Below are 14,966 nucleotides of genomic sequence, written 5' to 3'. Positions count from 1 at the left end.
GACCGCTGGGGGATGGGACCATGAGATTCGTCAGGCTCTCGGGATGTTTTGGTCTCGGTGCCTCCCTTGAGCTAAGGGAGGTGGGGTGGTGGCGGTGGGGGTCCCCGTTTCCCCTCGGCACGAGCGGATCCGCTGGTGACTCGAGTGTGCAGGCGGTGCAACTGCACCGGAGCGTGAAAACTGCGTCAGGGAGGGGGAGGGGGGGAAACACCGACGACCCTGAAGAGTCGCCCAATCTGGATGCAGCGGACGTGCCATCTACGCCGCGCGCAATTTTAATTGCCGGTTCGCGTATTTATGTTGTGGGGATTGCGGGGAGAGCAGGTGGTGCGTCGCTGGCGTGTCTGTGCGTTTGAAGGCACGGGTGTGCCGATGCCGAGTTACGGTGGCTAGGAGATGTTAACTACCTCGCCCGGTATACAGGAGTTCGTGGGTTCGATCCCGATCCTGATGCCTGCTGCTGTATATTTGGAGTTTGCGTGTCTCTCTCTCATCATCATCACGGTGGCTAGGAGATGTTACCTACCTCGCCTGGTATACAGGAGTGCGTGGGTTCGATCCCGATCCTGACGCCTGCTGCTGTATATTTGGAGTTTGGATATTCTCCCCGGGTCCTCCGGTGTTTCCCTCCACATTTAGAAACACGCGTTTCGAGTATTTGGCTGCTATCAATGTCCACGCGATGATCCACTTCGCCGAGCCATCATTTGTGGCCCAGGTCACTTGTGAAAAAAAAAGCTAGATAGCTCCAGCGGGCCTTACCCGGTAAAAAAAAAAATAGTTGAATAATTTAATAAAGTCGGGGAGTGGTGGTGGTGGTGGCTCAGCGGTCATCGGGGAAGACCAGATCTGAGCTGAAGGGAACCAGATCTCGTCACGTCGCCGTGCGCCACCGTTAGTCAGCAATCTCAACCCTGACGTTGACTCAACGTCGTGAAAACCCTCGTCCGCGACGGCCGCCGTCACGCTCCTCTGCCGCGTGTGCGGATTTTCAAGTCTGCGACCAAAAAAAATCGCCCCCCCCACCTCCCCGAGCGTGCCCGACCTCGTCACATCTCGGACGCGAAAGCGAGGTTGAGCCTCGGTGAGTGGTGGCGATTGGTGGCGGTAACGGGGAATGGACTACCAAATCCATCCGTGCGGAGATTTGAGAGTCTCACTCCTCTTTGGTTCTTTCGGTAAAGTCACGCAGGTAGAAATAAAATTAAAAAATATAAAAATATAAATCACTGCGTCGCGGACGGACAAAGTCGCGTCCGCTCTTCCGCTCCAGCTCGGATGCGCGACAGCGTTCGGGCCTTATGTAAACGTGTACAGCTTGACAGCCCCGACACACACACACACACGCGCGCGCGCGCGTATAAATCACACACAAGCAGAGGGCCCTATTACACTGGTCGACACACTTTTTTCTGGCATAAGATATTCCAACGGTTTTAAGGTAATTTTGGGGTGCTGATTCCAAGTCTGGCATCAGTTTTTTGTCTATCATATCAGGTTTTTGAGATATCAAATATTGCATTTTCAATAAAAACTGCAGAAGAAAAATATTAAATAAATGTGGATATCTACATAAAATGATATTATAAACGCACTATACTAAAAATACAGCACCATATTTTAACACTAAAGCAGTCACTGACTCGCAACAACTTGCAATCATAAGTGACAAGAGTTAATTTCGGGTAAAATCAATGAAAATGGGGTATGCCGATAGCATAAAAATGAGATGTGATAAAGCAAATCTGAGATCAGATTTGGAATCAGCACCCTGAAATTAGTCTAAAACAGCTGCAAAAGTCCAGGCCAGAAAAAAATGTTTTTTTGTTGTTGACCAGTGTTACCAAATCGTCTAGAATTTTCACCCATCCTCGTCGAATCTCGCAAGCTCAGCTGGAATTTGAGCCTGGATCGTGCTTGTCTGAGCGACCGTGTTGTCATTGTCGTGGTGGGCAGCAATAGGGCTGCTCGCTAACAGCGCTTGCCCCTAAAGTCTCTTCCAGGCTATACGGGGGAATCTGTTGTATTTGGTGTGCAGCAAAGGGCAGTGCAGCAAGATCCATTCTCGCGCCGTGAGCCTCCGCCAATCCCACACTCACCGGGGTGGTGAAGAAGTATGGCTACATAGCTCCCACGACCCACGCAGGCGTGGCGCGGGGTCCTCATCCAGCAGTGGAATGACAAAGCGTGCTGTACGTGTAACCCATCCGCAATAGGATCAGGATTTATCTTCTTGGTTCTTTCGGTAAAGTCACATAGAATGGAAATAATAAAATAATAAAAATAAAACATAATAAAATAATTGTCACGATGTTTCGGCCACAACGCAAGCAGCCGTCCTCAGGTGAAGAACAGGTCTGTCAGAAAGACAGCGTCATTCAGACGGCTGCTTGCGTTGTGGCCGAAACGTCGTGAGAATTATTTTATTATGTTTTATATTTATTATTTTATTACTTCCAATCTACGTGACTTTACCGAAAGAACCAAGAAGATGAATCCCTGCAGTCACGAAAGCTTTAAATCGAAAGGATCAGGATTTATTTTTAATTTCCCCCGTTTTCTGCTTTCGTTCCGAAATACCCGTTTTGAAACGCTAACACTCGGTTGTTACCGATGCAGCAGTGCTAGTCGTGACAGGTATTATCCTTTATGTAAGCACGAGATTAAATGTGCCTCGCGCAGCAACCAGGTCCGATATGGGAGACGCATTTGCATTTTGCTGGGGCCTGGGACCTCTTCCTGGGCAAACCCGCTCGGCACAAGCCGCCTGTCGGTTTAACCCACTCAACAGCTTTGGAATTAGTAGGTGGCGATCCATTTGTGGATACCCCACGAGGCCAAAGCACAGAGTAGTGAACTACAGCCGGGCACCGGATCGGTGGAGGTGAAATGTGATGTAAAAGGCGCTTTATTTGGGGCATTTAAAGTGCCCGGCAAATGCCATTGCTTATTCAAAATTGCTCACAAAAACTAATAATATACGGATGCGGTTAATATAGAGAACAACACGGGACTCCGACTCTTCTGCGCCACTCCCGCGAATCTCGACGCAATGGATCACACGTTTTACTTTTTTTGCTTTGAGTACTCCTCTGTGGGACATGGAGCCGTCGCTCCCACAACGTTCACACAACATTTCAACCACCCCAGGGAGGCTTTTGACGATCGAACAAAGGCGGTCGTCACCGCATCGCGCGGCACTTTCAGATGCGATTCTGAGCCGTCTGGAACGCTCTCCTCCTTCCCGATGTCAGGAAGCCGCTGGAGCTGTGACACTTTTAAAAATCTAGATCAAAAGCTCATTTCTTTAGAACTGATTTTTGTGTTTAGTTTGTTGTCCTTCCCCCGCAGCTACGATTAGCGTGCTCGTCAACGTACGGTGCAAAATAAGTCCACACGCGTGCATCCATAGTAAAAGCAGTGGGGGTATCTGTGAATGGATCGCCCTGCATTCGCGCGACGCGGCCAAATTAAAATACCGCCGGGCTGTTTACGAGCGGGGTCGTGTTCGAGGTTGGGAACGCCAAAGCCGGCAGCAGCTGCTTTGCTTTTTTTAATTATTATCATCATCATCACCATCACTAGCGTGGTTTCCGAGCACAGGCCCAAGAATCCCAATAAGGCCCAAAGCACCAAGCGGCCAGGAACAAACAGCGCCATCAGATTTGCGGCGGGTCACAGTTGAGACGTTGGTTGGGAGAGAAGAGAGGCGACGGGAGGTGATTTCTGAAGTGGTGCAGCCTTGAGGTAGGCAGCAGAGACGACAGAGAGAGGGGGAGAGAGAGAGAGAGGGGGGTGTTGCGTGTGTCCTTGCGGCGTGGTTGACAGTCCGGTAGATCAAGCCCTCAACGGGGGTGGAGGCATCAATTGGTGGAGTTCACGGGAACGGAAAAGTGTGGTAGTGACGATGAAAGCAGCGATGAGGAGGCGACTGTTTTCCCCCTTGGCATCGGGACGCACGTTTTCCGACCCCTTCGAGACAGGGGCAGCGGGGGGTTGCCTTTTGGGGAATACAAAAAGTAAAAAAAATAACGCGGATGAACATCCCACGCCAGGGATGCAGCGCTCGAACCGCCCTCAGACGCCGCCCTGTAGTTTGTGGCGACTTGTGACTTTTGTTATTAGTTTGTGCGGCAGCAGGCGGACGCAGCCCGGTGATTCGTGACAAATCGCAATGGGTACGTCAGAACGATGAAGCGGCACGGCTGAGATGACGGGGTTAGAAATCAGGACCCGGTCACCTGTGATGAAGCCAGAACTTTCGTGTGTGCGCGCGTGTGTGCGTGTGTGCATGTGTGTGTGCGCGTGCGTGTGTGTGCGCGTGCGTGTGTGTGTGCGCGTGCGCGTGCGTGTGTGTGCGCGTGCGTGTGCGTGTGTGTGTGCGCGTGCGTGTGTGGCAAGTGGGGAGCGTGGCACAGCGGTGAGCGCGCTGCGCTACAAACCCGGCGACCAGAGTTTGATTCCCGCTCACGGCCACCAACGCCACTGACGGTTATCTGAACCCGTTCCTGGGCCCATCCCCTAGGTCGGCCCAGCCTCAAATGAGTACTCGGTGCGATGTGTAAACATCGCTACTGGGGAGACAAAGGCGGTCGGGCGCAGTGCTGGCCACCCACCCCCTCGTGTGTGCCGTGCCGGCCTTGATAGGTGCTCGCTAACATCACTTGCTCCACCAAGGCTGTTAAGGGGGGTGGGGATCTTTGTCTTTGTGGCAAGCTCGCCGCTCTAAAATTAAGCCTCGAACAAATCCCACCGTAAAATTTACGAACGCAGCCCCCGGCATGCGGCATACCGTAATTGGCGATAAATTATCGAGAAGAAAAATAACAAGACGTTTTTTTTAAGTACAAATTTCTGCGGAAATCCCTCGACCGAAGCCGCAAGCTGACCTCAGGGGGACGTCGTTTGCTCGACAAAGTGGCGCACGGGTTCGTCCCGTCTTGTCCGTCTGCGAGTTTCTTGCCTGCATGGCCAAGACAACATTGCGTGAAGGAAAAAAAAAGCCTCCCAGAAATGTCGCGGGATAAGCCGCATTAATGCGCGTCCCTGTGGGCTGTTGGAACGCACGCAATAAAAAGAAACACGCGCCAGACTTCAACGGTCTTGTCCCGAGGGGAAAATAACCAAACGGGGAGTGTATTTTGGGCCGCGGCAATAACTCTCGGGACGGGTGTCCTAAGTGCATTAAGGAATCTGTCCCGCATTGTGAGATTGTTTACACCCGTTACAGCTAGAGCCGTGCTGGCCTCCGTGGCTTCAAGGATCAGCCGGGTGGTGCCTGGACCGTGCACGAATTAGCTCGCAGTTGGCTTTTCGTGACCAATATTATCAATCACAGAGGTTTCTTTGGGTTAGATCGCGTAAATATAAAATGTGTCGTTAACGTCGCCACGGCCCGACGCGGCCAATCAGTGAGGTTTGTCACCACATCAGCACACCGGTGTGTTGGATAGTAAACCCACAACATTCACAATTTGAGTACGACGTTTCGCTGGTGATCACAACCGGCTTCATCGGGCGATTTGCCAGAATTGTGAAGAAGTTCTCCTGTTTCGGTCTAAGAACCTTCGTGATGGGCATGAATTGGCGACCGCCAAATGAATTCCCGTGACGACATTTCAGCAAGATCCATTTTTTTTACACTCTACTTCTGTGCTTCCATCGCTTTACAACTCACCCTTCACCAACCCGCACTAACCAGCATGGTGGTGGTGGTGGTGATGGTCTGGTGAAATAACCCAAGGCCCGCAAAGGGCTTTGCGGGGGTGCCCAAAAATGGATTTACAAAAAGGCCCTGCACGTGCACACGCGTGCAATAAAAGCGGGATGACCTCATTGTTTTGAAACAAACGCGCTGATGGATAACGGGCCGCTGTTGAATCGCGAGCAGAGCCTCACTCGACTTGCGTTTCTGCTTCATCCAAGTGGTTCCTTCTCAACCCTTTCTGGTGGAAATGCGGCCGCCCCCCCCCTACTCCATCAAGACCACTTATCCCTGCGCATCATCACCGCCCACACACCAAAGACAAAATATCTCCGTATAGCCTTAGAAGATTGTTGGGGCAAGTCCTGTTCGCGAGTAGCACCTATGAAGGGCCGGCACGGCACCCGAGGGGGTGGGTGGCCACAGCATCACGCCCGACCGTCTTTGTCTCTCCAGTGGCGATGTTTTACACACCGCACCACGTATGCATTTGAGGCTGAGTCGACCTAGGAGAGGCCCGGGAGCGGTCCAGAGAATCGTCACCGGTGTTGGCCGTAAGCGGGAATCGAACTCGGGTCGGCGGGTTCGTAGCGCAGTGCGCTAATCGCTGTGCCACCGCTCCGCCACGCACCGCCCCTCCAGCCCCCCCCCCCCACTCATGGCACTTGAACATCTCCCTTGGCGTGCACGGGTTGCTGGAGCTAACAGCTGCCCCAAGTCACTTGCAGGGTTAGCCAGCCACGTGGTTCGTGTTGTGTGTATAAGTGCGTTGCCTGCACGGTATCTATGCCGCAGCCTGCGCCTCCCCCCCTACTTGAAAGGCTTTCTTGACCTCGTGGAGGAGGGGGGGGGGTGAAAACCGATGATAAAAACCACGGCGACTGGAGTTTGACTCTCGGCCACGGCTCGCATCCCTGGCACACGATAACAGAAGCGGCACTGCCCTCCCTCAGCCGGCGCTAAACCGGCATTGTTACATTTTGGTAAAACAAAAATGAACAACACCATGACCGACACGTCGTGCGGATGGTGAATCGCTGGAATTTGAAACGACCGGTTGGGTTGATTCAGCCTCCTAGACTTTAACCCGCTTCACTCCGGCATACTCGCTCAACGTCGTGGTCGCTTCCCTTGTCAATCTTTTTCGGCTATCACCGTGGCCGTTATAGCCCCATGAGCTTTACAACTTGCTAGCTCTCCCGCCCTTCTCTCTTTGCATCTCCACCCGCGCAGCGTTTTCAATCACTGCATTGCAGGGCACAGCATTTATCTCTTTCTCTCTCTCTCTCCTTACTCTCATCGCTCGGCTTAACTCCCGAACTTCCGTTGACTCTTCCCCCCCCCCACGAGTCCCTCTGACCCTGGCTCAATTCAAGGACATGTGCTAGCTATTAACTCGCTGCACTATCATCGCTGTGATTAGTTGCCGGCTTCGGGGGTGGGGGGGGGGACGGGGGACTTTTTTCCAGCAACGTAATTCGCACGTTACTATAACTTTCACTCAATTCTAGAAACGTATTAGTTCTAATCTGCTGTATGAAATAAAAATTATGAAAATAATGAGAATAGGTCTTGACTTACAGCTTTCGTGACCGCAGGAATTCATATGCTTTGGTTCTTTCGGTAAAGTCACGGAGATAGAAAAATAATAAAATGATTAAAAAAAAAATCAGCCGTCCGCCTGCTGCATTTGTTCACCTTATGACGATTGCTTGTGTTGCGATCGAAACGTCGTGGTTTTTTCATATTTTTATTATTTCCCTATCTACGTGACTTTACCGAAAGAACCAAAGAATAGAACAATGAGAATAGGCTTTACCCTTACTTGGCAATCCTGGCAAAAAATGTCCCATTTGGCAAATAAAAAAAAGTCCCATTTCCTATCTGCTGTACGGCCGTAAGTGCTCCTTTGCTGACCGCTTTTGAGTTACTGCCTTTGGGTCTGTGCGCTCGGTCAATTGTGATACAAAATAAAATCCCAACAAAGGTGGCCAGCACATCCGTCCATAAATAACAACAAACACTCAAAACATTCGTCAACAACACTGTGGCATACTCTTGGTGCTTTCAGTCGTGGTCACTTCACCGAAATAACCAAGAATCTGAATCCCTGCAGTCACGAAAGCTTTAAATCAAAATGTAACACTGTGGCATTAAAAGTAAAACTTTACGATGTGCAACGTTTTGGCCAATGGCCCTTTATATAGCGCATACATCGAAGAGGCCAGAGAGACAGATTGCATAAGGGTTGCTCGAAACGTCACCGATTGTATTCTTTCCCTTGAAAATCCACTGCCTGATTGCACTCCTTATTCACGCTCGGGGAACGATTTCGTAAAGCGGCAGCGGCAGCAGCAGCAGCATGATCACCACCAACACGATCTCGTACGCGCTCACGTACGCAGGTGTGCACTTGTTGGAACTACCGATGTTGCGATTACGTGGAGAACACGAGTGTGAGGGTGACGCCTCATTAATTATCGTCGATGAACGGCCAAGAAGTCATTCCCTGCAGCTTAATGGCCCTATGCGGTACGTGACATCCCCTGCTCAGTGCTCGTATTAAGCTATTGTGGGGCCTGTAGCATATGTTACAAAGGGGCCATAAATTAAAATAAAACTAATAAATAGTAAAAGACAATTTTTTTTAACTTGCATAGTAAAGTAATTGCATTTTTTCATTTGCTATACAGCCAGATAATACGACAAATCGCTAACTTTAAACACCCAGTCGTTCATAAAAGTTGAAGGCGGTATAGTACTATAGTAATAGAGCAAGTGCAGAATCACTGAACCGGAATTGATAGCTTGAAAGCATTACGCGCGGGGCCCTTGAAAGTGCGGGGCCCGTAGCCACTACTACATATTTAATAGCCACTACATATGTAATAGCTACTAAATATGTAATAGCTACTACATATGTAATAGCTACTAAATATGCAATAGCTACTACATACGAGGTTACTTTTGCTACCAAGATAATCCGGCACCGCACCTGCTCGTAATACGCGCGGCAGATACAAAACAAAAACCAGCGCGCGATGACGTACATCGCGATGACGTACATCGTCCGTGCAACCTTCTCAGACTTTTGAGACAAGTCCTATTTGCGAGCACCTGTTAGGGCTAGAACAGCGCTCACGTGTAATGGTGTGGCCACATCAATGCCGATGTCCGCACACATTTATTTCAGGCTGAGTGGACCTTGGACAAACCCATGGCCGGTTCAGGAATTTGCCACCGATGTTGGCTGTGGCCGGGAATCGCCTGCTCACACCGCATGCGCACAAATGCATACACGCGTACACGTGTACACACCACACACGCGTACGCCGTGCACACTAAGGCATTATTGTATAGGACCAATATCCAATAAATGGATCTCCACATTAAGGCATAGAGTGAACGACGGAGGGCTGCCAATCTCTATCAACTGCGAGGTGAGGCTGAAAGATTCCACAGCACATAGCCACACACATGTGGAGGGTACGCGGGATACGTACGGTGCGAAAGAAGTTCAGCATGCATACATACCGGGTACACACAAAGCAATTCAGCATAGATAGTTGTAATACACACGCACATACGGGGCTATATCGAACCCATGAGGTGCCACCGTTGCCTAAAGAAGTATTGGGTAGTGCATGTCGACACTTGTGTCCTGAGCAAGTAGTGGAAATTCCACGTTATTATGACGGTCCAAGTCCCATACAATATATACAGTACCAGTTCTATTGATTCATCACCGCACAGGTGCTGTATAATGCCATTGGAGTGTTTTTTAATTGGTGTTAACAGCATGGTGTGCATACATGTCGACATGTGGGCATGTGTGTCTTTGTACACACGAAGACATACATGTGGGCATGTGTTTCTTTGTACACACGAAGACATACATGTGGGCATGTGTGTATTTGTACACACAGAGACATACATGTGGACATGTGTGTCATTGTACATACATGTCAACATGTGGGCATGTGTGTCTTTGTACACACGAAGCGCAGCACGCGGTTAGCGAACCCCAGTTCGATTCCTGTTCACGACAAAAATTAGGGACGATTATCTGACCTGGTCCTGGGCCTCTCCTAGGTCGACTCGGCCTCAAATGAGTACCTGGTGCGGTGCGTAAAAACATCGCCATTAGAAAGATAAAGGCGGCCGGGCGTGGTGCTGGCCACCCACCCCCTCGTGTGCCGTGCCGGCCTTCATAGGTGCTCGCTAACAGCACTTGCCCCTACAGTCTGTGAAGGCTACACGGGAGATCTTCGTGTCTTTGTACATGCTATGCAGAGACATATGTTACACATTTGCACACTTACAAGTATGTACCTTGCCATTATCATCAATGAATGGTGAAAGGAATCCGATAGAGCACTAGGAAGTATAATCAAGCCAAGGCGCGCGTCGCGTGCGCTGGAAGCAACATTCAGGCAAGGGATGGCTGCAGGGGATGTAAGTGTGGATGGGAAAGTTGGTGGTTGTAGGCATGTGAGCTTGGATAGAGGGATGAAGAGTGGATTGGATGAATGATCATGTGGGTGATGCAACGAGCGATGGATGGTTAGATAGAATCACGAATTAACTGACGATCAGAGGGATGAATTGCTGCGTATATGGATGGACATAGGGATGCAGGTCTTGATAAAGAGATGTTTGACCAGAGGGAGGGAGGGATGGATGATGAGGTGCATCCGTGGATAGAGAGGATGGTGAGATTAATGAAAATTTACGTGGATTTGTGGCTGGATGATTGGATGGCTAGACATATACCTAGAGAGCTGGCTTGATAAGTAGATGCTTATATAGAGAGCTGCATAGAGGGGTGTATGGATGAATGATTAGATGGATAGTTTGGTGGATAAAAGGATAAACGCGATGGTCGGATCGAAGGGATGGATGGTTACTCGTGGGCATGGATATCTTGACTTAATGTACGGGCTGGTGTTATTGTGATTGGATGTGTAGAGGGATGAAAATATAGACATTTATGAATACAGCAGACTTGATGGCATTTACGCACGAATTGGTGGACGGAGGTATTGGCATAGAGAATTACTTACGGAAAGTTGGCTGGCTGTATAGAGGGATTGCTAGAGACATGGAGGAATTGGAGATTGCACATATGGAGGGGATGGACATAAGGCCAGACATATATAGATGGATAAACGTATAAGCAGAGTTGATTAATATACGGATGGACTGATCGGACGGACAGACACACGGATGGATGAATTGACGTGAGATGGATAGACACATTCCTGGAAAGATGGAGACGCAGAAACTGTTGAGTGGATTCATAGACAGACTGATTGTACACAGGCACTGGTGGATGGGGTAGGTGGATGATGGATCGAAGGGTACTCACGGACACGTCTCCGAAGCCACCCAAGGAGCTCATCCACAGCAGCATCACCACGGCCACGACCCCCAGCAGAGACAGAGCCCGTAGCAGGAGCCCCGTTCGCAGCCTCATCGTTTACCATTCGTCCCTACACTACACATACACCCTGCCTGTACCATATAGACACTACACATACACTCTGCATATACCATACACTACACATACACCCTGCCTATACCATACACTACACATACACCCTGCCTATACCATATAGACACGACAAATACACCCTGCCTATACCATACACTACACATACACCCTGCCTATACCATACACTACACATACACCCTGCCTATACCATACACTACACATACGCCCTGCCTATACCATACACTACACATACACCCTGCCTATACCATACACTACACATAGACCCTGCCTGTACCATATACGCACTTCACATACACCCTGCCTATACCATACACTACACATTCATCCTGCCTGTACCATATACACACTACACATACACCCTGCCTATACCATACACTACAAATAGACCCTGCCTGTACCATACACTACACATACACCCTACCTTGTACCATATACACACTGCACTACACCCTACCTGTACCATCCACTGCACATACAACCTGCCTGACTGCCTCAAATATCATAACACACACACTACTACTACATCATACACACACACAAGCTCCAACTGCATCACCGCCTACCACATGTGTATACATAACTACACACACACACGGGACTCTAATCCCAACGCTACATGCGATGCAGTAACTACAACTACAGGTACGCGTGCTGCTAACACACGCACGCGCGCACGTGTTGTGTGTGCGCTGCTGCTTTTCCTTCCAACCTCTCACTGCGTATGCTGCCTAACTGCCTATGCCACAGACACACGACTACACATGTGCTCTATCATACAAGCAGCTATGCTGCAAGTCACACGGCATTGTACACTAACGTGAACCGCATCGGTTCATAGCCCGGCTTTGACACACGCCGGCATTCCGATTCTAGGTGAAGTCGCGAGGAATAACAGCGCTGATCTTCACTCTACACTGCCCAGTGACACATGGCCTGTGACCCCCTATGCATGCCTCTAATGAAGCGCAGATTCGTTCTTGTCTTCCTGTGTATCCCTCTCGCCGTGTGTGTGTGCGTGTGTGTGTGTGCGTGTCCGCGTGTGCGCGTCTTGGAATGTGCCTTACGCATGTGCGTGTAAGTCGACGCGTGTGCCTAGCGAATCCACGTGCGTCTCAAGCGCTGGTGGTGGTGCTGGTGGTGTTGGTGGGTGTCTATCCGATCGTGTCTTCCTCCTCCTCCTCGGCTCGGTGTCTCTCTTATCTCGGCTCTCGTCTCGCTCCCATCTGCGTCTCGAGTCAAGCTGATTGCGTCTCCTTTAAAGTCTCCGCTGTCTTCTAGCCCCGCCGCGCACCAAGTCGATTATCGTTGCGCGTTCGTGCGTGCGCGATTCTCTCTCTCTCCTCTCTCTCTATCCTCTCGCTTCTCTCTCTCTACTCTCTCTCCTCTCTCTGGCTCCGTGTTTCCAAGTCGATGATGTCGCCTGTCGGCTCCGACGTGTCTCTTACGTGCACACACCGCCAACAGGACTGTCTCTCTGTCTCCGCACGAGCGTGCGTGTCTCGAGGTACATCCCGTGTGTGTCTCTGTGTGTCTGTGTGTGTCTGTGTGTGTTTGTGTGTGTGTGTCTCTGTGCGTGTGTCTCTGTGTGTCTCTCTCTGTGTGTGTCTCTGTGTTTGTGTCTCTGTGTGTGTGCGTGTCTCTCTGTGTGTGTGTCTCTGTTTGTGCTCCGTGTCTTGCGTCTTTATCTCTCTCTGTGTTGTTTCTCTCTGTGTGTCTGTGTCTCTGTGTGTGTGTGTGTCTCACACGTGCGTGTGTGTCTCTGTGTGTCTCACACGTGCGTGTGTGTCTCTGTGTGTGTGTATCTGTGTGTCTCTGTGTGTGTGTATCTCTGTGTGTCTCTCTCTCTGTGTCTCTGTGTGAGTGTGTATCTCTCTGTGTGTGCTCCGTGTCTCGCGTCTCTCTCTCTGTGTTGTTTCTCTCTCTGTGTGTGTCTCTGTGTGTGTGTCTCTGTGTGTGTTGCTTGTCTGTGTGTGTGTCTCTGTGTGTGCTCCGTGTCTTGCGTCTCTCTCTGTGTTGTTTCTCTCTGTCTGCTCCCTGTCTCCCCCTACACACACCACGCGGCAATGAGCCGAGCCGCTTGCTCGCTGCTGCTGTTGCTGCTGCTGTAGGGGGCGCTATGATGGGGGGTACTGCTGCAGATGCTGCTGCTACTGCTGTTGTTGCTGCTGCTGCTGCTTGTTGACGCTGCTGCAGATGCTGTTGCTACTATAGGGGGCGCTATGATGGGGGGTTGCTGCTGCAGATGCTGCTGCTGCTGCTACTACTGTTGCTGCTGCTATAGGGGGCGCTATGATGGGGGGGGGGGGACGGGACTGCTACTGCTGCTGTTACTACTGCTGTTGCTACTACTGCTGTTGCTGCTGCTGCTACTACTGCTGCTGCTACTACTACTGATGTTGCTGCTGTTGCTACTGCTGCTGCTACTGCTGCTACTACTGCTGCTGCTGCAGCTCAGCTTTGTAAAGATCTCACCAGCGTCAACATGACACATCCGTCCATCTTCACCCGATCTCGGAGTCAGTTCCAGGCTATTGGGAAGTCGTAACAGTCGGGGGGGTGGGGGGCTCGGGGTGTGTGCCTCGGGGTGGGGGGGTCGGGGTGGGGGGGGTCGGGGTGGGGAGCTCGGGGTGGGGAGCTCGGGGTGTGGGGGTCGGGGTGGGGGCCTCGGGGTGGGGGACTCGGGGGGTGGGGGGCTCGGGGGGGGGGTCGGGGTGGGGGCCTCGGGGTGGGGGGCTCGGGGTGGGGGGGTCGGGGTGGGGGGGTCGGGGTGGGGAGCTCGGGGTGTGGGGGTCGGGGTGGGGGCCTCGGGGTGGGGGACTCGGGGGGTGGGGGGCTCGGGGTGGGGGGGTCGGGGTGGGGGCCTCGGGGTGGGGGGGGTCGGGGTGGGGGCCTCGGGGTGGGGGGCTCGGGGGGGTGGGGGGCTCGGGGTGGGGGGCTCGGGGTGGGGGCTCGGGGTGGGGGGCTCGGGGGGTGGGGGCCTCGGGGTGGGGGGCTCGGGGGGTGGGGGGCTCGGGATGGGGGGCTCGGGGTGGGGGGGTCGGGGTGGGGGCCTCGGGGTGGGGGGCTCGGGGGGTGGGGGGCTCGGGGTGGGGGCTCGGGGTGGGGGGCTCGGGGGGTGGGGGGCTCGGGGTGGGGGGCTCGGAGTGGGGGGCTCGGGGTGGGGGGGTCGGGGTGGGGGGGTCGGGGTGGGGGCTCGGGGGGGTGGGGGGCTCGGGGTGGGGGGCTCGGCGTGGGGGGCTCGGAGTGGGGGGGCTCGGGGTGGGGGGCTCGGGGGGCTTCTAGGGGGTGGGTTGATGGTCTTTGGCATGGGCCACCAAGCTGATGATGCACCCCGAGCTGTGTGCGCTCTGGTGATTAGGCTGCACTGATGAGTCGTATAAAGCATGAAACCGGTCCACAGGTGTATCCGTGTCACTGCTGCTTGTGGGATCGATCATATTTACGCGAATTTGTTCTGATGGAGTCCTGAGAAAAGAGGGTCACGATTGAGTAATTCAGCAACTGTTGATGTTTTTGTTTGCTTTGTGAACAGATGTTGAATGGTTTTTTTGGTGTGGTTTGCAACAGGGTTTGGACAGAGAAAGATAATGTTTGTGTTGGATGTAGGAGTTACTCTGATGATGAGTAATAGTATCGATAAGGTCGGTATCGTGTGTATTATTAGTATTGGTATTGGGGATTAGGGTGATATTACATCTGGGTTTAAAGTTTGGGGTCGAGAGGTAACTAACGTTAGTGTTAGAGGTA

General features: G+C 51.9%; 1 protein-coding gene across 1 annotated transcript in view; it reads right to left on the bottom strand.

Moving 5' to 3' along the window:
• Window positions 1-13,321, bottom strand: part of LOC144722833 (N-acetylgalactosaminyltransferase 7-like) — a 119,035-nt gene extending 105,714 nt beyond the window's left edge. Inside the window, 2 exon segments of the mRNA XM_078601280.1 lie at window positions 11,073-11,182; window positions 11,185-13,321. Of these exon segments, the coding sequence (XP_078457406.1) occupies window positions 11,073-11,182; window positions 11,185-11,260 (186 nt within the window). The 5' untranslated portion in view covers window positions 11,261-13,321.
• Between the last annotated feature and the right edge of the window lie 1,645 nt (window positions 13,322-14,966).

Source organism: Lampetra planeri, chromosome 15 (assembly GCF_965212315.1).
Source record: "Lampetra planeri chromosome 15, kcLamPlan1.2.h2, whole genome shotgun sequence".
Lineage (NCBI taxonomy): Eukaryota > Metazoa > Chordata > Hyperoartia > Petromyzontiformes > Petromyzontidae > Lampetra > Lampetra planeri.
This window is presented reverse-complemented; position numbering and strand designations above follow the sequence as displayed.